The sequence below is a fragment of the Nanorana parkeri genome, unplaced genomic scaffold (genome assembly GCF_000935625.1).
Source record: "Nanorana parkeri isolate BGI_ZX_2015 unplaced genomic scaffold, ASM93562v1 scaffold37, whole genome shotgun sequence".
Lineage (NCBI taxonomy): Eukaryota > Metazoa > Chordata > Amphibia > Anura > Dicroglossidae > Nanorana > Nanorana parkeri.
This window is the reverse complement of record NW_017306305.1, coordinates 2,815,540-2,839,446: the sequence shown is the minus strand read 5'-3', so window position 1 is coordinate 2,839,446 and position 23,907 is coordinate 2,815,540. Positions and strand designations below refer to the sequence as shown.

Genomic DNA, 23,907 nt, shown 5'->3' with positions numbered 1-23,907 from the left:
CCAACATCTGGATCGGCTGAGCCGAACCTCCGGCACACTACTCACTGCTGTTCGGCCTATTCTTATAGATGCCGAACAGCAGTGAGTGAATAGCCGAATGCCACTGAGCGGCATTCGACTCGGCTGAGGGACCGAGCAAAACAGAAAAATAGTTTTAAAAGTTTAAAAAAGTAAATAGAAAATGATTGTGCGAAGCTAGCAGTGACAGCTAGCTCCACCCAATAGTTTTCTATTGTTCGGCGGCTCTGCTGCCGTCAAAAAAAAACAAGAAAAAAAAACTCTCAGGGGCGCTCTAAGAGAGAAACACTGTTTTTTCTTTTTTTTTCTTAGAAAAATAGAAAAAAAAATACAAAATGTTGCCCATTGGAATGTCTCGGCCACGTTCGGGAGCTGTAGGGGCTATAGTGAATAGGCCGTACAGCACCCCTTCGGTTCTACTGGACCGAAGGGGTCCTGGGGCCGAAGCTAGCCGAAGGATCGGCCGAAGCTACGGCTAGATCCTTCGGCAGCTTAGTGAATAGACCCCATAATTTTCACTGACTAAGAGCTAGAAGCTACCTTGTACTGCCCCAAGCACCCAACTCCCTAATTAACAAAACTTTTGGGACACAGGCTGTATCACACACACTTGGCACACAAGCTAGGGCTCATCAACTTGCCACAGAGGCTAGTTCTCACCACACAGGTGTTCAGCTCCCTAGTCTGCCTAGGCCTACCGACTGGTTTTAGGGAGGGGCTACTCCCTTAGCAGGCTGGGATGTCTTATAAAAGCCCTTACAAGTCAGCTTGTCTGCTGGGCTTGTTACCTCCAATAGACTTGTGCATTCAGATTCAGATGAGCCTGCAAAATCAACAAAATTCAGTTGATTCGGAGGTTTGTCCAAATCCGAAATAATACTTTTTTTATATGCCTGAATACACTAAAACGATATTAGGGCATATAAAAATTTGCTATCAGAATATTGGTCACCGGCATGCCTGCCAATATTTTGGAAGCGGGGTGCATAAAGTCACATGGCGCCACGTCATGGGTGACATTATTCGAAGAACGAGTGGTGGCCAGATCCACTTACAACGTGTTCTGCACATGTGCGCCACCGTTTTGGAGTATATCTCGGTATACACCAAGATGGTGGCGCCCACATATTCGTGTGCCGCCATCTTGGTGTATACCAATATATATGCGAAGAATGCGCTGGCGGCTGATACGGCCGACCGCTCGTTCTGCAGTTTCTTTGTGCAGTTTAGGATTCGGAGGCTTGTTGCTTCCGAATCCGAAACAGCATTAAAATGTGTTTCCATTGACGGAAAAAATTTAAATGTTTTAAAATATTTTATTAATTTTCCACATTTCACAACAAATACAGAGGACTCCAACAAACACCAATTCAATTGTTGCACACATCAACAACAGCTAACAATAAAAAAAAGAATTACCCATGTTTATATACATAAGTACATAAGAGATTTCAGTGAATTTAACATTTAAAAGATTAAATATATATAGTGAAAAAACATTCCCTATTATGTGAGAAAATAAAAAGACCCCTTATTTTTCCAAAAAATATGTTTTCCAAAATTTAAGAACACATTGATCCTACAAATAATAACCATCTATAACATAGTTTATCAAATTTAATAGGACACCCCCTGTGCTGATATGCTAACCATTCTCTTTCAGGGGTCATATAGACCATTTGTTTCCATTATGAAAGTGTAGTTGGGTTAAGTGATATCCACTTCTGTGCTATCAATTTCCTAGCTATAAACAAAAGCCTAATAATATAGAGTTTTAAGAAGCCTGTAAATGAGTTCCCCAACAAGATACCCAAAAGACATAATTGAGGATCTACTGGTAGGGTTACTGAGTACACTCTATTTAGAGTCTGAATGATACCTTCCCAATATCTATGAAGCTTGGAGCAGGGCCACATAAGATGTATTAAGGTACCATCTGATTGTCCACACCTATCACATAGATGAGTTTGCCTCCGACCCCATTTATAAAGTTGTTTTGGTGTACGATACACCCATTGCAATGTAAATAATTGTGTCAATCTATGTGTAGTAGAGATGGAACAATAAAGTATTATCTTCAAGGCTTGACCCTAACAAGTTCTTTCTGTTTTACCCACATCTTGACTCCATCCTTCCTGGTATCTTAGTTCCCCCTTGGATCTAACAGATGACAAAAGCTTAGAATATATATTTGCTATTAATTCAAGCCTAGTTTCCCTTGCCTGAGCTATTACATGTAAAAGGGAAAAATCTGAATATGTTAACATAAAGGTACGCTTTTGTACCTGTTATGCATGAGGCAGTTGTAGATATTGAAAAAAATATGTGTTCTGCAATGGGAACTGAGTTTAAATCTCTGCCATAAATGTAATGAAATTACCAAAATATACCTGGTATACTGTAAATATAGAAGCCCTGTAGAAGCCCATGATTCAAATCCCTGTAGTTTGCAGACTTCTTGAAGAAAAGGATTGTGCCACAAGGGCATATAACTCATATAGCCCCATGTAGTAGATAGTCTTTCAACAATGACCAAGTCTTGTACAAAAGCCTCAATGTTGGGAACTTAGTGCCTTTTTCAAAACGTCCTGTCTCTAAGAGTGAAATCAATGGATATTTTAATTTTTCTACCTGTAATACTTCCACCACCCTGTAGGTAGTAGGCTACCTCCAGGTACACCTGCATTTAATTTATCGACTGCATTAATATGCTCCAACATGGTGACTCATAAATAGAGTTAGGACCGACCGCACTTCACATAGGAGCCTAAAGGAGGCAGTGTGGCTTTTACATATTTTTGGCCAAAGGTTTGTGTAACTAAAACCTCTGTTTTAAATGCATACTGTTAGACAGGGTAAATTGTTTTGTTGCAGGCTAGCTGGCAGGTGTGCTGGGGACTTTTTGTGTTTTGTATTGTTGTTAGTCTTCCCATGTGTACCGTGCTACAAAGGCTGGTTATAAATGATGCTGTTGCCATTCATTTCTAGTACCGCCAATCCCCCCTCAATTATAGTGTACTGCAGTGACGTGCGGTACCTCTTGCTCGGTGTGAGGCATACCCCAGCCCCACCCCCCGCCGGCTGAAGCTCTGCCTCCTGCCGGCCTAAGCTCCGCCCCCACCGGACCCAGCTCCCCCAACCCTTCCCCAAGCTAGTGTAAAGGAGGAAGGGAGGAGACAGGGAGGAGCCTCCCTGTCCCTCACTTGCTCCTCACCGCTGAGGCTCCATGACAGGTTAAACAGCGGGGATGATTTCTCTGCTGTGTAACCTGTTAGTTGCCTAATAGTGGCTATTATTATTTGCAGTCTTGGTCTGAACCCTAATTAAGTGTGGGAGGCTTTGCCATATGACCCCCCCATTTCAGCAAAACTAGATAGGTGTAAAGTCTCTCCTGACTGGCATATTGATGAATTACTGTTCTGTGAGAGATCACTTATCAGGCAGCAAGGAACAGCCATAAATTGTGATTACCTCTCTCTTTGATTAACCACCATCAGCTTATGGGAAATGAAATACAAAAAAATAGACATTACCGTGTCCCTGATTGGCTTCTGAAGTGAACACATATTCTAGTGACCAGTGTAAAATTAGCTTTCTTATAAACCACTCTTTTGATGTCATGCCTGCTTCAACCTTCGCTTTTCTACTTTGGCCAAATAAAAACTCATATCACCATCAGTCCTCTCATGTGGTCAGAGAGGAAATCAACATGGAATGTATACAATATGTATTAATGAATGGCCTGCAGCACCAAAATCCTGGGTTTAATTATGGCCAGAGCACTCTTTATGTTTAATTTGTATGTTCTCATATTTGTGCAGGCTGCCTCTAGGGACTCCAGTATCCTTCCCTAGTTAAAAAATACTTATATTTCCAATCAGTGTGTCTTAGCTTTTAATAGATTTTGTACTCCTTTAAAACTGTCAGTGTTTACCAAGCATTCATAATGTATGTCCACTTATCTCAAGTATCCCTTGGCATACTTCAGTGTATTTCTAGTACCCTCTAATTCGAAACAAACTGCTTTCTAAACGATCACTTTTAATTTTACAACAAATATAAATACTCTACTAGATTCCATTCTATTTCATTCATGGTGTATTATTGGTAAAAAATCAAAACTGTTAAGATAAATGTACTTTACAAGCAGAAGAACGTCATAAATCTTTCAGAAATGACTCCTGTTTACAGTCATATTGCTTGAGAACCTATAGCATTATCTTCCTTGCATAGGCAAGCATGACTATGGCATGTTGTTATGACTGTTGTAGTCCCATTAAACTGTTAGATCCAGAGGGCAGAGACAGATGAAAACAGTTTATTTTTATTGGATAATGGAATATGTTGGCCTTTTAGAAACTAGGATTATCAAAATCCAGCTAAATAGAGAGAATTACAACATGACTGCGAGCCACAAAAATGTGATAGTTTCACTTCAACTAAACACATATAGAGTTACATGTTTTGCATCCTCCACATGCACCATCACAACTACATTCAACAATATCAGTATCATGTTTGACCTCAATCCCTTGCTTTTACAGCTTTAATACTTTTAATCCATAAATCATCACAGTGTGAAACCTTAAATGGTTCAGTACAAGTAAAACTTCAAAACCCAAATGTGGGATTTCAGTCTAAGTGGATTTTCATAGTGGTCACATTTGGTTTATTACCACTTTGAGGAGTATAATCCAGGCCAAAAAAAGTCGTATTAGACTTTATGTCCGCTATAACACTCATGACAAGCAAACATAAGCTGGTTTTACTGTTCTATTAAGAATGTTTACACCATCTTGTTTTTACTTTTCTTTTAAACAGTAACACCGACAGTGATTCAATGTACTACATAAAAAAGTTGTCACTTGTACAATTAAAGTGTAAATATATGATGTGTTCATGAGTCCTATCATCTCCTTCCTCTTGCATTTACACTGGCTAGCAGCAACGTTCACCCTCTGGGTGCCAAATACACTGGTGACATTCCCAAAACTTAAAAATAAAATGCCTGACCTCTTTGCTGACTCATACAAACCTTATCATTATCTAGAAATAATGATTGCAATTACAGTGTAGCTATATGCAAACTATTGAACAGAAAGCAATAACAAAAAAAAATGCACTTTGTAAAAAGGCTCCAACTACTCCAAGTAAATCCTTAATAAATATTCCTAGAAAAATATGGAAATTGAACCTAAAAGTCAGCATTTTTTACAGTATATTACCTTGGCATGAGTTCCTATGCTATTAGTTAATTACAAAATGTACTGTCCATTCAGCTCCAAGCATTTATGTACTCTAATTCCTGACAGCATTCAAAAATAATTGCTCCAGGATGCTAGTGAAGAGTGTGAAATGTGACAATTATGAGAAGATATATATTTTATGACGGATCCCCATGCAGTGTACTCAAACGACAGGGTGTGAATGTTTCAATACATCCTTCATTTGCCCTTCAGTGACTCACATTCTACAATTCTATTAAGCAAATCCCATCACAAACATATTTCCAGCACTTCTAGTGTTTCTTTCCTTGCTATTGTTTTTCTGCAGCAAATGTCACTTGCTCCAGCTTCCACTTACTATTGTTTTCCATTGCTTAAGCAAAGTCTGTTCCTGGATTTAGAAACTTAAATTGGAAATTAACTATCACTAGCTTATACTCAAGTAAGCACTGAAGCTAATCATAAGGCAATTCTGCATAGTAAACGTTTTCTGAACATCATTTTCTGATTCTATAAGTGCTGTCTTATTTCCCTGGATGACATGCCAGTTTAAAATGCCTGAAGGGTAATATAAAGAAACAAATGACACCACCACCTATAAGGGTTTTGTTTTGTGATAGCTCTCACCTTAACCATTCAGCATTCTATCCTAGCTATGTCTTGTTCCCCTATGCACTTAATTCTGGGCTTAGTTGATAAGCAGTGCAAAGTGTGGAAAGCCATGTCAACCAATCAGAAATAATCTGCTAAATGATATGATAGTAGGAAACTAAAATCCAATTGTTTCCTGGTCATTACTAATGAAAGTTTCCAAATTAAAAAAGCTATTACCATAATAAATAAATCTAATAATATACTGTATATGAACTAATACACAGAGGCAGTGCAGTGATGATCTGCAAAGTTCAATAGTCTATTGCAACCAATGAAATCAAGCCTTTTACTAGCCTATCACAATTACAGAATCATAGATTAATGCTAAATGGTTGCTATGAGTTATCCACATTCGTTTGTGTCTTATTTGAGAAATCTGATTGCTTTAAATATGTAGTGAAGTCTAGAAAATAACTTTTGGGGGTAAACATCTTGTGCTACCCAAAAAACAAGCATTCACCATTTTTTTGTTACATAAACCAACTTACAGCTAATCTACAGACATTGTAAATGTATTTATATTACACAATTGTGTGTAATCAGTTGAGCTGATAAGATAGTTAACATACCACTGGCATAGACATTTTGGGGGTGCGGGGGGGGGTTATTAAATCTACTCCAAAAAAAATCAGCATTCACCATATGCTACTTATTGAGAAACACATACAATCAGATAATTCTGAAAGATAGCTCTGCTTTCAGATAATACTATAAATATTACAGCATAACATGCAGCATAAAGTTTCACTGGTTATGAAACAAGCTTATCACTGCAAGAAACCATTAAAAAGATTTTTGTGGCCATTAAACTTCATGCTAAATAAGCAGCACTGGATGTGTGGACTATTACTCTGGACAAGAGGGGTGCTTGTCCTGCTAAATGACAGTGCATAGCCTTGTATACGACAGCTGGGGGGAGCTTGTAAGAGAGGCAAGAGCAAACTACAGCATGTACTGGCTGCTGAGAGAGGCAAGAGCAAACTACAGCATGTAGGGGCTGCTAAGCCTAGGGGTCAATTGTTTTCAGAACTAAAATGATATTAGGCTGCTCACTGACACAATATTAAATCAGCAGCAAGCCCTCTCCAGACTTATTAAATCAACTAATGAATTGTATAAGCTGGGCTGGTTATAGAATTAATAAACACAATTCTTTTGCCAAGGGTAGAAAATAATTGTGTTTCTTTCCCCCTCAAAAAATCACCACACTGATAAATAAAAGGCAAAAAAAAGCAAACATAAAAGCAAACACAAGGCAAACAAAAAAGCAAACATAAATGCTCAAATGATAACAAGATCGCCTGCTCAGTGATTGTTCTGTTACTTTTAAAGTAAATATGTAGCCAAGTTTATTTAGCCATCTACCCTGTCTGTAGTGGCAAACTGAGATCTAGCTATTGCAGATCTATGTGCACAGATACAAACCAAGCAGCAATTCAGGCAAAGTGCTGTAAGCTAGGTGCAAAGAATTATTGTACACACGTCAAAACAGCTGCTTTTTAATGGACAAGTCGAAGCATAATAGCACAAAAAACATAGCACTTACCAAAATACATTATGTTTCTCATTCCAATCACAAGGCTGCCTGCTCTCTATTGTGCATTAACTCCAGCACAAGCCCGTCATGTGCAGCAGGGATCTCTCATGCTTCAGGAGGTGCAAATGTCCTCAGCACTGGCACGGTGATCAGTGCTTTCTTGTGTTTAGGATGAATGTTGAGCAGCAAGTCTTATCCCTGTTCCAATCCCCTGTCTGATCTAGCATTGCCTGCACGCTGCACTGCCCATTCTTACAGTAATCTGACTCCTCCTTGTGATGTCCTTGCCTTTGCATGTGACATCAGTTCTAAGAGTATTACAAACGGGTTTTCCTCACTTTGCCTTCACATGCTCCTCCATAGGTGTGCTAACATTCTATTTAGATAAAGGCGCTTCTTTAAAGAAAAGAAGAAAGAATCCTTAATCGACATATTTCTCATTTTGCGTATGTTTTCCCTTTCTTTTGCAGGCTGTTAGTAAGTGCAGCTGCTCGACTGGGAAAATGCATTCAGGAAAGTTGATAAGATAAATCATGCAATTAGCTGATAGCGACGCTCACAATAGTAACCATTGATGGAATGGGGAAGAGGCGGATGATAGGATATAGGATGATGCATGGGTTACTGATTTATTGATTATTTTTTGTTTTGTAATAGTGATTAGATCACTCCGACACAAGCATCCTGACTTTTTTTTTATCTTGTACATTTTCTATTATTTATTCATTTGCAAGCAGCTGCGGAAGATTGGAGTATGGAGAACTATGGCGTTTGAAATGGCGTATCTGAAAATAAAAGGAGGCCACGAGGTTGTTTATTGGTTCAAGCTGCTAGTTTAGAAGTGCGAACTAATGCGCACAAAATACACGCACGTTCATATTTAATTCATGTTTATAATGTTTTGAAATTGAAAGTGTTAGAAGAAAAACTGCTAGTTTTCTGTATTACCGCAGAACCAAAAAAAAAAAGAAGTCTGCTAAGCAGCGATGGGACAAGGTGCTCTAGCAATCAAGGTGGAGATGCCAAAGTGCAACAACAGCAGCCTTTGCTCACAAATTAAGCGTAGCTCTCCAAGTGTAATCAGCAGAGCTCTGCAGCCATTTTGACAGGGTGAGCCATGCCTTGTTCATCAAAAGTGGTATCAGCTCACTGGTAGCAGTACTCTGTATTACACAGGGATAACTGCACCCTCCCAGTCTAATCTGTGGCACTGGGCTGTCAGTTTGACAGTTTAGTCTCACAAAGTTCTGGACACAGCTTGGGTGAGGCAGAGACAGAAGAAGCTTCTGCCTCAGTTGCATCCCACGCCTATTACAGTGCCCGAAGTGGATGTCTCACCATACTCAACCTTGGCGTAGCCTTGACCCTGAAGATTTTTGGCACAGTGGGTTGAGAGGAGGCTTATGTGTTCCCCTATTCCTGGGGTATAGCATTTCCAGAGTCATACTATGCCTCTAAAGCAGCCTTTCTCAACATTTAGGGGGTTATTCACAAAGATACCGAAGGCACCCGAGTGAATAATCCAGCCGAAGTGAAGTGAGCCGAACAACGTTCAGCTATTCACTTCTGGCTTGTGCGGCTGATTTCAGTCGTACATCGGCTGAAATCAGCCATACATCGGTTGCCTTTGGCTGCACTTCGGTCAGCCGAACGCGCTCTGCATGTTCAGCTGAGCCGAAGTGCAGAAGGACGGCAGCTCACTCGCTGCCTTTCGCCCCTATTCTCATAGAGGCATTCGGCTCGGCTGTTCTGCTTGATACCTATAAAGTACTGAACAGAATATCAAATCAATGAAAAGAGTCTCAAAAAAAAGTGGAAAAAATATTTGTAAACTGTCAATAAATAGTAAAAATAAAAAATAAAGATTTTTGAAATAGAAAAAAAAAACAATTGGGCGGAGCTAGCAGTGACAGCTAGCTCCGCCCAACTGTCTCCTATTGTCTGGCACCTGGTAGGTAGGGTCCCAAACCAATGAATAACAACTGGGCGGAGGTGGCCGTGACGTTACGGCTGGCTCCGCCCAGTTGGCATTGTTTAACGACAGTTCAGCATCCCCAGGTCATTTGGGGACGCTGATCTGTCATTACAACTGGGTGGAGCCAGCTGTGAGATCACGCTGTCATTTGCGGGGTGAAAGACCGGCCGTCGGCATGCCGCTCTCCCCGCTTCGGCTGACACTTCGGCTCAGTTGAGCCGAAGCAAATGCCTTCGGCTCGGCTGCCTTCAGCTGCTGTACTGGCTATTGTGAATATCCCGTACAGCAGACCTTCGGTTCGACTGAACTGAAGTACTCCAGTGGCCCCAAGAGAGCTGAAGGATCAGCCGAAGCCGTGGCTGGATCCTTTGGCTCCTCTGTGAATAACCCCCTTAGTCAGTAACAGCACCCTTTAAAAATATGCAAAATCTTGAGGCACCCTATTCTATTTTTTGTGGTAACATATGTAATACAGTAAACATACATTTCACAGATAAAAAACAGTTAACTATATACTATAGAATAAACAGAGGTCTCTACGTTGAATTCTTGCCCTGAATTCTTCTTTAAAATATAGTCTTATATACTGATTGCTAAAACCAGTATACAAAGATTACATATTTTTAAACTTATTTTTTGTATTTCCAACTAGAGGTGTACTGTAGACCAGGCCCCATGCCAACAGCTCTGTAGCTTAACAACATGGTGTAAATGCAGCTAGTGATACCAATCAATAGATAATATGTAATGCACTTTTATGTCGTAGAAAGAACTCAGGCTGCCAGATACCAGTATACTTGACTGTATATTTGTAATAATGGAAAAACAACAATGCATGTCATAAATGTCCTATAGATGACTTTAGGAACAATTGCATAGTATATTCTGGCCAGAAAAGATTGGAAAGATCTTTCCAATCTTTTCTGGCCAGAATATACATAGAAGCCTAGTTTGTGCAGTCACTTTTTTCTTTCTGCCACATAGAGATTCTGACAGCACACAGACATAGTTTGGAGTAGATACTGTATGATGAGCACTATAAAAAATGTAGAAGTCAGCACACAATTTTTTAGTTTACTTTTACTAAATTTAAAATCATCTTCTGTGATGTCATCTTTTGGGACAATAATGCTAAAGTAGGGTACAGTCAAAGCAATGCTGCCAACAAGGCCAACTGAGGTTGTCACCACAGTCGACTTTCATGAAGGCACAGTGGGGGCTCTACTAGACACTCTGTCTTGCCTGATAAAATCACAGGGCTTCTTCCCTGTGTAACAGATGCAGTGGCCGGGATTCTTCAGTGACTCAAGCCTGTTAACAGTGCAGGCTCAGCATCAATGAGAACAGCACTGCCAGCTACTGCACCTGCCTTTGTGACAGACATAGTGGCATGGCAGAGACTTTTACTCAGTGACCCTGATTGTGCACTTTTAACAGGCTCTGAGCAGCTGACCTCGCCAACCTCAGCTTGGCCCTGGGTACAGTAACTATGAATGGTCAATAATCTTTAATTTTTCTGATGTATCAATATTTAAAGTGACCATATACTCACATATCTGGTAGGGGTTCTGTTAATTCTTTGCTCTCTTGAAGGGTTCCGTACCCATTGCTATACAAAAATGTGTTGTATAGCTAATTAACTGCCTGAGTGTCATGGTTTAGTCTAGAGACATCTACAAATTACCTGCCCAAAAGGTGCTTACCTGTATGACAAATCACATAATCCTATAATGTGTTATGATATGATTGATATAATGTTTGACAAAGAACAGGTACTTTGCACTAGGGATGCACTGAAACACCGAAACATATCGTCTGAAAATGGCACTTTTCACAATATGCCGAAAGTGCCATCTTTCAGCCTAAATTGCGGTGCATCCCTGGTTTCTCTCCTCCCCGCTGGGTGCACCACTCAACCTCCTGTGACAAATTAGGAAAGCTGTGTGGGGGTGGAGACAGCTATCAGTTGCTTTCACGGGAGGCTGAGCTCTCCTCCAGGTGATCGCTGAGTGTTTGTAAATAATTGAGGACATAATATGTTTACTGTGTGCCAATAATAAATGAATGGGAAGTGATCTGGATCACTTCCTGTTCATTCATGATTGTGAACATGGTAAACATACTATCTCCACAAGCTAAGAATGAACAGGAACACTCAATATAGAAGCTTCCTGTTAATTTATAACATGAGCTGCAGATTCAGAGATTGAGGACTCTGCATTCTCAATCTCTTTTTCTATTTTAAAAGGGAAATATCTGGGATCTGTTTAGACCCCTAATATTTCCCTAAAGCCCCCAACAGAAAAGTAAAAAAATTAAAATATTTAATAAAAAATAAATAAATAAATATTTTTCCGGTTTCAGCCTGTCATTTTTCTTTTTTGGGTTTAGTTTCGGTTTTGAAAATTTCATTTCTGTGCACCTCTACTTTGCACCCCTGTGCAAAGAATCAATGGAGTATGCATCTCTGAAGAATTCAAGGATACCTACAGGGTGTTGTACTTGCAGCTCCCCTTAGCTGTAACTGCTCACTTAGCATCTGTTACGAACCATATCTTAATATCCAAAATCCATTTACACAAGATGTACTCTCAGTGGCCTTGCATTACCAACATCATTTTCAAAATTTTCATTAACCATAGATTAAATCCCATGCAACAAATAGTAAACACCTAAGCATTCTTATGGAGGTCTGACCTTTCTACAGAGAAATCCAGACAGTCAACAAAAGGAGCGAGGATTCTCCAATGATGGCTTTTCCCTATACCATGCTTGTAAACACTCTTTGTACACTAGAGCCCATGTGCAACAGCACTGGCTACACCAGCAATATGCTTGCTCCTAAACACCAAAGCTCAGACTTTCTAAATAAATGCCCTGTGTTTGTCAGCAAAGGTGTAGCATGAATAGATAATGTTGAATGGGGCATCACTTTACTTTTCTTTTGTAAAACCATCCTTTAATTTGCTCCCCAAGGTGACAGGCGAGTGCTTTATACTTAACTATCCATGTTTCTGTGAGATCCATTATGTGTGGCCCATGGAGACCAGCACAACTGCCTCTGCAAACTATCATGTACCTGGTGAGAGACCGGAAGATGAGGAGGCTTCCCTTGCGACACCTGTCCTACCACCCCTGGAGATGGGAACAGAGAGTGGAAAGACAGCGAGGAGCAAGAGTGCCACTGATGGGAACAGACACCGTGCATGAGATGTCCAGTAGCGTGTAGTCAGCAAGCCGGAGGTCCAACTGGGCGGGCAGCGTGTGAACAGAATCGAGAGACTGAAACGTGGCCGTGGAAGCAAAAGGTCAGAGCTAGCCAGGCAGCAAAGTACAAAATCAGAAGGCAGAAGGCAAACTCCAGGAAACAGACCGAGGTCAGGGGAGGTCAACAATCAATAGAGAGAAGTCCAAACAATTCGGGTCAAAGCAGGTAACAGGAAATTTGACAGGGTACAGGCAAGCACAAACACATTAGCTGAAAGACCATCAGCAATGTGGTAAGTGCAGGCTCATCTTTATAAGCCGGGTTATCAGGGTATAAGACTGTTTCCGCGTCTTTCCTGAGTACTTCCGATTGCGCGCGCATGGGCTCCATGGCATGTTTTGTGGTCACACTGAGACTGGGTTTGTGCGCATGCGTGCCTGCCATGTTTCCCTTACACAAACTCTTCTGACTGGTGCTGTATTCCTTCTATGCATGGGGGAGTGCTGGGGAAGGGGCATTCAATTGAGGGAAAACTTTACAAAAGTACAGTTTTCCATTAAGTAGCTTTTTATAGTTTAGAAAAATTCCCAAATTTTTTGTCAGATTGCATTACTTAGTTCAATTCAAGCTGAATCCTTTGGGAATAAATGCCAAAAAACTGGTTGCGTCCCCCAGGCAGCAGATTGGGCACCAATGCCTTACATGGTGACCTATCTCTGCTAGTTATGCTTTCAACCCTAGAAGTCTATAGTCAGGAAGAAATTTGGGTACACCTATGGAGTCAGCATCATATTATTTTTTTAACTTTTTTGGCTTTGATAAGGATTTTTTTCTAACCACCTCCAAGCTATACTTTTGTTCCACAATTATTAATTTCATTTGAAGGTCTGAACCCGGGCGGGGGTTTTGGAGCAACATAGAACAGTTCAGATGATAAATTAGGTTAATAATTTATTTGTTTTGATTATCTTTATTGTTCTTAGTCTATGTGTTTAAGTGCTCTTGTGTGAAACTGTAGGAACTGGAAAACTGCAACCAAAAGTTATTTTGAAGCAAACCTTTTTGGATCTTTTGTTTATGTTTACATTATTGCTAGGCTGCATTTTTCCTTGAATATTTTAGACAGAGGGACACTTTGTTTCTGGAAAAGGAAATGTGCATTATGTGCTGCCACAAAGAAAAGAAGATACTTAAAGTAGTATTAAACTCTCAAACTTTTTTCAGTAATAAATCTGGATCAAACAAATATACATTGCCCAGCAAAGCATTGCTTTACATTTTTTGCACAAACAAATACAATCATCATGTTTCTGAAAAGCTGTTTCCAAGTCCCTCAGCTCAGCTTCCTTGAACTTCCTGTCCAATACAAGATCACAAAGAACAGGGCAGACTCCAGCAACTGTTCATCTATAAGGAGTCACTCTAAAACAGGAAGTCAGGACCAGTGCTCATGGTACCAGCTGATTCTGCAGGAAACTAAAACTTTTAAACATCAAAGAGCAGCATTTATTGTACATTAATTCATCAGCATTTGAAATAGCTTAAAATTATTTTGACTTTAATATCACTTTAGGATAGTATGTTCTGATCTTTTTAAAAGATGACACATTACATCTCCATTTTTTGTAACAAAAGAGTATTTCACTAACCTAGGCATGGAGTCATTTCAGTGTGATTGGTTTGCTTAGCAGGTCTGCATCAAGGCTTTTTACCTGCATAAATATCTATAGCTGAAAGAAGCTTTGTTTAAATATGGGTGTAAGAATTGTGTGTTTGTAGAAAGGTCCCTAGCTGACTTTAAAACAGATGTATGACACATGGCGAATTCTGGAAGTGTTCTTGAAAATCATGAAAAATATGCTGATATTTAGTGGAAAATCAAACATGAATGTAATAATTGTGCAATTATATCAATGACAAACCTGATAATTGTTAACAGAGCACAAGTTCTTAGAGAACACGCTCAAATGTTTGCAAGCTTTAACTATAGTAGTACCAACAGCCTTGAGTGAAAATCTGTGAATCCTTTAAAACACCTCATGTTCCCTCTTCACCTCATGACGGGGGAGCATGGAGCCGGCTTCCCGGCCAATCAGGAAGCCAGGTGCCGCGTGATTACATGGACCCTGCTTCCTGATTGACCAGAAAGCCAGCTCCATGCTTTCTTGTCATGTAGTGACGAGAAGCATGGGGACTGCTTCCCTGCTAATTGGGAACCCAGGTGGAGAGTCTTTACATGCCGCCCGGCTTCCCAGCTAATCAGGAAGCCAGGTGGTGAGTTATTGCATGCCGCCTGGCTTCCTTAATAGGACTTCCAGTATCGGTACTCATACTCGATACTGAAATACCGGTATCGGTGCATACTTTTCAAAAGTTTCAAAATGTTTGGAGTCAAATTGCATGGAACTACCTTTTGGCAGAAGGCAGTGAAAAGGTTTTGCACCTGTTGCTTTGTGGGAAAGACACTATCCTAAAAATATGCAAATCTATAAATGCTCAGAGTTCTTATTTGACTTTGACTTTAACTTTGATTCTCATTGTACACATTCTTGAAGAATCGGTACAGTACCCTAAGAAGATGGAGCTAGTAGCTCCTAAATCTTTTTTTTACTTAGTACCTTTTTTAATTACAGCAAAAAGAAGAAAAAAATCAATTATTTTAAGACTTTCAGCTAGCATACTCTTTGGAGAATGCATAATTAGGACAGCATGAAAGTATGGTACAACATGGTACAACAGCAGGGATACCAGAAGCAGAGTTTCCATCATTTCTGAAATATGTTATATGCAGCAGAAACTGAAAACCAAAGGGCTAACTAAACACATCTTGGTGAGAGCTAATAGTCTGAGCATCTGCAGTGGCAGCATCCTCCAACATTTGCTGGTGTAATTGAGAAAGATCTTTTTTGGGGGGATATGTTACCACCAGGTAGTGTTGCTAACAGTTAATTTCAAGCTGATACATTATAGGAATGCTCCCCAATAGCTTGTTGACAATGCATTTGCATCTATAGATCCTAATACTGCTAGATGAATGTTTACATTAAAAGCAATACCCTATACTTCTACTTACATAATGAGTATATATTTTTTTATTTAACAGCATGATAGTATCTTGTGATTTAGAACTTTTAATCATAGTCTTTCTACCACATATGCAATACTCAGCTAATCTTCTTAGCAAAAAGCCAGAAATCCTGAAACTTGGGTGCTGCAGAAGTAATTCTATAGGTATCCGAATAAGGTACTTCCATCTATATGATCTTAGGGATATGAACAGAATGTAACCATATTATGTCTTTTAGATCGGACTAAAGTTACGATTAGGCGCAGCAGGCATGTGTCTTTAGGCAGATAACATAAAAAGGCAGCTTTTCATTTTATTATTATTGACCACATTTTTTTCCATTATTAGAGCAAATAGCCAGCTTATATAAGTTAATTTACTTATTATCACTATATTATAAGCCAGGTTAGGACAAGGAAAGCAAGCAAATGTCCTGTGTAATAAAGATGATCCTAGCAGAGGGGTATCTCTTAGCAAGCCAAGTGTGTCTACAGCCTCTGATGATTGAAATTTAGCCCTGCCCTTAGATTTTCATTTGGTTTGCATATGCTGCAGTTATACCAAATAGCATCAGTACTTTCTTCAGAACTTAATTACAGTAACCTGCTTTTTAGTCAGCACCGTATGCAATCACAAGATTTATTTACATGCAAATAGTGGGCATGTCTCTAATCCCAGAAGAAGACTGCAGCAAGAAATCAAATATGGTGTTGGTGTCTTTACAAAGACTGCTGAAATAATACTTTGGTATGTTTAATGAAAAGTACGTAATAGAAACAGCTTTAATACACACATTAGCTTTGCTAATTTTGGTTTAGGAACTGATGCAGACTGTGCTTGTGTGTCAGTGGATCAGACATGTCTTTGCAACTATAGGCTCAAGTTAGCCTTTATTTTTAAAGGATAAAACATGTGGTACCATTTTAGGCTTCAAACATATAGGTGAAAATAGGGTCAACCTTAAACGATGCAGCTGGGTCTTGGAACACTCTCATCGCATCTGCAAACACCTGAAATGTTTCTGGATAATTCTGTTGATAGGTCCAGAAGTGATAACATGGAACCCCAGGACATTGATTTCTAGGTGAGAAAACACATTTCTTTTTCACAGATTTTTTGATTAGCTCTGGCAACAATCAGGAGTAATTAAGTAAAATTTTAAAACATTTACAAAACACTTAGATTACAGGTTCCAATAAATCCACAGTCTTGCTATCATAGTCATAAAGAGGTCACCTAACTTTTAATAATGTAGATGGAATCTAAATAAATATCCAACTGGGAATACATTTCTATTGGGGTTTAACTCCCTCCCACCTAACAACTGAAATTTTTATTACTCCATGAACTAAATAAATCCTGTATAGTAATAATAATTATTACACCATTTTTAGCAGTGATTTTAGGGTATTTGGCGTTAGTGCTGTTGATATTTTGGATGTGTGAAGAATAGCACAATTTTTCTTGGCTGGTTCTTTTTTTTCCCTACACGTACAGTATAACAAACATACTGTAAAGGTGCCCATATACCTTACAATTATCTGCAGATTTTCTGTGGTCAGATGGAAAAAGTGCAACAGATTGGCCCAGGTGCAGATTACTCCATCCACACAGTTAAGTGTAGATGGAGGAATCTGTTGCACCTTTTCCATCTGACCATAGAAAATCTGCAGATAATTGTAAGGTGTATGGCCAGCTTAACACTTATCTTTTATAGGATATGCAGATTGTCTTTATTGACCAGTGCATCCTTAAAGAAGAATTCCAGGGAAAAGTTTTAATAATCCTTGCAGTGGGGCTACCTTTGCCGTGCAAGGGTTAACTGCTCATTTGTGTCTAAGGACTAAAATAAAAAAGTTATACTCCCCAGAACTGCTGAGCCAACTCCCTGCTGCTCTGTTCACTGAAGCATGTCTCCTCTTCGTATGCACAGATGAGATGTCCCTCAGAGTCCTCATGCCTATACAGTACATGTATATACAGCATGATGACACAAGGATTCTTAGACTGATGCAGAGGAGGAGGAAAGAGGCTCTAGGGACCTGGTCTAAGAACAAGTGAGCTGGAATTTTTTTTAGCACCTGGAAACAAACGAGCAGTTATCCCTTGCAGTGTGGAGGTAGCCCCACTGTAGAGGTTAATAAATGTTCTTTAATGTGTGAACTGGTGACATGGAATTTATTTTGTTTTTATATTTTAAGAAAAAAGTATGTAGACTTCCTCACCACTACAGGCAGCATGTCCAGTGGTGTCAGAGGCACAGGGGCAGACCTACTGGTGGTGCAGCAAGTGTGGCTGCCCCAGGGCCCAAGGCTGGGAGGGGCCCACTGACAGGGGTTTACTGGGTCAGGGGGCCTCTCTGTGTCACCATCTATTCAGGGGAAGGGACAAATGGTGGCATCCTATAAAAATGTGGTTCACAAAAACTTTAACTAACTAGCTTTATTCTGCTAATAAACCAAGCTTACACAGGTCATATAGAATGGAAACAGCCATAGACATTAAAACAAGTGCAATACACAACAGAGGAGAACATACATTTAAAAGACCAAGGCTCAGAAACTACAGCAACATCTCTCAAGAGCACATTTACATTTTAAGCATATGGAGATAATGGCTCTAGAAAAATTTCAGTGACAATATATCACTTAAGAAACAGCTAGTGCTGATTCAGTAACCTTAAAATATGTGTGACAACAAACTTTGTCCCTGGACAAACCACTAACTGGATATTTAAATTCTTTTATTTACAGTATATTCATATGTACAATTGATTTACAGGTCTTCACAATCAGTTGAAACCCCTCAAAATTGGCAGTTGATAACAAACCCCACGTTTGGCCAAAAACACATATAAAAACATAAATTCCTGAGGCTAAAGCGCATTCTATGCATATATATTTTTTTCTGCTTCTCATATGCAAAAAGCAAGCGCAGTGTTTTTAATGTATTCAAATGTCACTAATAAAATTATTCATTTAATCATAGCCCAAAATGACAAAAATAACAATTTTCTAAGGAAAGTGTAGTGTTTTTGTGTACATATTTTATATAAATGCATTATGTTTAGAAATTGATAGCATTTTTGAAAAGTATATACAATATTATGTAAATATATGTATATATTATGTTTATTAACATTAGTATAAAATATATCATATTACTTTATCATACTTACTACTTGCAGCCAGCAGGTGGCAAGGGAGACAGAGCCATCTAAGCACAAGTGTTTCTATGTATATGCTTCTAATGTCTAGCCTAGTGTTGTGGTTTGAATAGCAGGATAAAAGATTAGACGCACACAGCTAAATGACTCAGTGGAGGAATTAACTCCTCCAGCAGATAGAGTGCAAAGCTAGTGCTGGGATTTCTTGTTAAAAAGCCTTGCATAGTCTGAAAATACTGGAAGTATCATGTATTAAATGTTTATTTTTGAAATAGAGATTATGTACAAACAATAAAAAATTGTATAAAACATTGGATCATAATCTGATAAATAAAACATATTAACAACAACCAATACAGTTTTTGTTTATCCTAAATGTGGCTTATACTGAATACGTATACCTCTAATTTTTGGAAACAGGTAGGTTCTGTTTGTTTTCCAGATTTCTTGCAATCATATCTAACTTTGCGGTTTAAATAAAATATGCTTTGTTAACGCGAGAATATAACAAGACTGTCTGCAGCAACGAGCGAGGCATTAGCTTTCATTCTCCAGCTTGTCCAGGAAGGTATATTCTGACTGTAGGCACATTGGCTGCACATTTATTATCATTTTCATAAATTAATGTGTAATTTTTTTATAGATCCAAAACTTTACATGACCTTAATATATGAATGTATATAATTAATGTAATGTATATTACATTAACTTAATATAATATTATTTAAATAAATTTAAACATGTTCTTTAACATGTTTAAATTTGCAACACTGATATTTTTCTTTTGCAAAAAAAAAAAATCTGTTCTTTTAAAATGTACCTTCCAATGGAATGAGTAAAAAGCAGGCTTCCATTTTGTAAACTCCTAAGCCGCTCTCGCTTTTGTGTTCACAGCGAGGTAGATCACAATCTGGGCAGACAGAGCATGGAGTATATATAATTCAGTCACCTTTGCTAGCTTGCTGTGGAATCAGAATGACACAGTATTAGAAATTGTTTTCTGAATTTCCCAGGTCTAAGTCATGGAGCTATCTTTAAGATAGAGCTGAAAAACACAGAGGGCCCTATTATAATTTTACTGCTGGGTCTGGTCATATATAATTAAGCTTTTGATAGCTATCAATCATACTTTAAAGTGGATTCAGCTTTAGACAAATGTTTTACTATCCACTTATAGATGAGTGGTAGGTGTAGGTGGGATAGGAAACAAATGCCCCTGTGGACCCTTCTAGTGAAAACAGGAGCTGAAAAAATAAGAGGCCACATACTTGGGTTAAACACATTGTAAGGCTGAAACATTGCCAGAGGCTCCTCATATTTCTTGTAAGTGTTCAAATGTTAGCAAGAGATATTTTAATCCAGTTATGTATTCAGTAAAATGTTTAACTGTAGTACCTTAATCTGTCTTTGTGCTGGCCTACTGCAGTCGCCTGTACATCATCATTCAGACTGGGAGAGGAAGGGGCAGTATGGTAAGCCAACCGGACTTTAACACACTATACAGGTCAGTGGAGAAATAGATTTTGTATAGTATCTAGCATAATTGTCTGATTAGAAAATGGCAATTTAGTACAATTTTACATTTTTCGGCAGCTAAGTTCATAAATGAGTATTGAGCTGTTTGCCTACACTTCCATATGATTAATTGCCCAAAACTTACAATATAATTGCTTCCAGAGAGTATATTAATGAAATTACACAACAGGTCCCCAAAGGCAAAGAAACCTTTCCTTTACATATTATAAACGCTAGCCATCATTAACTTAAAATTACATTTTAACTTCACATTTACACCCGTCAGGTCCGTTGTTGCTGTGCATTTAACCACAACACACCAAAAATTGGACCTGCTGCATTTTTGCTACCGCAGCACACCACAACGTATGGTAGTGTGTTACTGTGTGTTGCGGTACACTGCAGAACAGGTGTGTGATGAAGGTGTGTTTGGTCAAAGTTACAAAAACTCAGCGAAAACAGAAAGTAGGCAGCTACAAAAGCCTATAGCTGCCTACTAATTTTAAAATCAGTGCACCAAAAAGAAATGATTTAGTAATGTGTGCTCTTTATAAAATACCAAACATACCTAGCTTGTACCAGTTTAAATCATTGGTATGGTTTTGTACTACAAGCTGCTATACAACACTTTCAGCATGCACATAAAGAAATTAATGTACTTCCTCTCAAAACCTGTGCCTAATTATTGCCTCACTACTTTAAAAAAACAAGGAAAATACGTAATAAACGGTTGAAAGGAATGATGGCAATTAGAGAAACAGGCTTATTATGGACAGGGGTAAGTAAACATATTTTACCCTAGAATGCACAGTAGCAGGTTCGCTTTAAAACAAGCATAGCAGGCATCCAGTACTTACCTTACCCACGCTCCCCTGTAAACCTGATTTGGTGCTAGAACTCCTTGAAACTCTTGTATATGTTTCATATTTCAGTCCAAACTTATACAGGGCTATGTAAACTTCCTCATCCCCTAATTGACAAGGGCTTAGTAAATTGGCATCTTAGACAATGTTTTGATAGGTGGGAGTGTCATCTTATATTCCAAAATACCGGGTCTTTTTAACATCCTCCAGTGGGAGCACACTGCAGGAGAGCACTGTGAAAATCAGCATAGGGTGATTTCTCTATCTGCTGTAAAGAGAATCTGTCACCATTTCTGCCACAGTATCCAGCTACAGCAGGGTTGGGCAAACTCTGGCCCTCAAGCTGTGGTGCAATTATAAATCCCATAAGGAAATACAAGAATCTAACAGCCACAGGCAGGACTCCCAGAGGCAGATGCATGGTGGGATCTGCAGTTTCATCACAGCTTGGGGGCTTTTCCCCACCCCTAAGCTACGGTGTCTAGCTTTGTTTGCTCTACTGACTAGCTGAGAGGGGGCAAGATATAGAAAGGAAGCAAGTTCACACAATGATTATGATGACTGAGAGTAAGCATTATAAGGGCCACAAAACACTAGTGATCCTGTCATTGGTGGAAACTTGCCCACTACTGGATCGCTACAGAGAGTATTCATCTGCCCCCGTGTCATTGCTCCATCACTTACCGAAATGCTGCAGAATCTCGCTCACCAGCAAGGGGGCAGTAATGCAGTGACCCTTTGCTGGTTCAGTGGGGAACATGTTGGTGTATTCTCTGGTCATTGTAGTCACTCACAAAGATGCTGCAGAATCTCACTCACTGGCAAAGGAGCAGAAATACAGTGACCCCTTGTTGGTTCAGACAGGAACAAGTGGGTGTTTTCTCTAGTCATTGTAGTCACTGACAAAGTTGGTAAAGAATCTCACTCACCAGCGAGGAAGCAGCAATGCAGCGACCCCTCATTGGTTCAGGCAGGAACATATGAGTATTTTCTCTGGTCTCTTTTACCACCAGAGACAAGAATGCTAGTGTTACATGCATCTTAAATTTCAAAGATCACTAGACCAATTGAGACACAAGTTTGAAAACAAGTCCAAATCTGGCATCAAAGTCCATGTTCTTTTTACAGAACAAAAAAAAAACAAGATTCCCTAATATGCTGAGTTACAGAACATTATTTTTATTTTACTGGCAGATTACAGAGCAGCAAACTGTTCTGAGGGGGGAAAAAAGCTTATACCAGTCTCATAAATAACAACAAAAGGTCATATGAACTCTTGAACCTGAAAACCTGAATGTTTTAATAGAACATGGTAACTGAGTCCAAGTTCCATTTCAGCGCTCATACTCCCAGTGGAAGTTCTTTCAATGTTTTCTGGATTGCAAAAGTAAAGGGAAGTATGTGGGAACATCTCCAAGAATAAAAGGAGTTATGTTAAACTCTAGCATACCGGCATTTTGTTGAGCCAAGGTTAGATGTATATTATTAATATTTATTTGGTTCACATACTGATAGCATTGTTTATTTGGTCTTACATTACTGGGAGAAATTGACAGATACAATAACAATTTTTATTTTAAATTATTGAATATCAACATTTATGTAACTAAAACCTGAATTTTTGTCAGGAAATTCAGACAAGTGATGCCAGAAAAGTAAAAATAGCTTGAAAACTTGTCAAATCTAATTGCGAGAGGTAGGGAGAAGAACCCAGATCCTATCATGATGTCACAAATCCTGTAGAAGGGTTTTCTTTTACAGCTAATGTTCTATGATATTAGGGGAAGTCTGTCTGTTTCAGAAAGATGATACATAAAAATGCAGACTTATTGCACATATATATCAGTTTGTTTTCCAAACAGTACATTCATTAGCTCATATTTGACTTTGACTTGGGATATCTTGGGGCTTGGGAAAGCTATGATTATACCCTGCCAATTTTGCATATGTCAAGGCACACTAGGGCAATTAGGAGTGAGGAGCTGGTTTTTCCCAGATGCAGCTTTTGAGCAATGTCCACATAGTTATAATATAAAAATTATTAGTTGACAACGCAGTCACGATTATAGCAAAATGTTCCATCATCATTGAACATAAGCGGAGTCACTTGGTCAGATTGTTCACCGGTTACAAGATATGAGTGTATGAATTTTTGGGGTTTCTAATTTATTACAATTAGGGGCCTTTTACCCCTTCAATTTTAAAAGTTTAAAAACCTGTTTCATAGTGATAAATTATACAGGTTGTGACAATTTAGATATTCTGGATACATTTAGTTTAAAGTGTTATTCTTACAAGTTTCAAAGAAGCCTCATTTGCAAAGTCTAGAAATTTTTAAATTTCAAACTGTTCAAATTGTAACATTCATGCTAAACTCATAAAGACTTTATTTTTCAGTGGGCTTCGGCTGAGATAAAATGCAATGTTCACATAATAATTAGGTCACTCCTATTCTAAACCTACTCTAAACCACACCTATTTAGCCACACCTACTTTCTTAGTGGAATGCAATGCTTTTTCAAACATCTAGAGCCCTGGCTTTGACACTTATACCTAATTGAAGACTCACACCTACTTACTTCTTTATAGTCCTTTACGCTGCATGTTATGATTTGTAACTGATTGTTAAATGCCTTAAAATGCCCTTTTGTAGTGGAAATGCTGCTTTTTATCCTCCTA

The 23,907-nt window shown here is 38.9% G+C and overlaps 1 protein-coding gene across 1 annotated transcript in view; it reads right to left on the bottom strand.

Annotated features, from left to right (window-relative positions):
* ZNF385D (zinc finger protein 385D) overlaps positions 1-7,760 on the bottom strand; it is a 279,849-nt gene extending 272,089 nt beyond the window's left edge. Inside the window, exon 1 of the mRNA XM_018570233.1 lies at positions 7,444-7,760. Coding sequence (XP_018425735.1) covers positions 7,444-7,465 — 22 coding nt within the window. The 5' untranslated portion in view covers positions 7,466-7,760. The remainder of the gene's footprint in view (positions 1-7,443) is intronic.
* Positions 7,761-23,907: the final 16,147 nt, after the last annotated feature.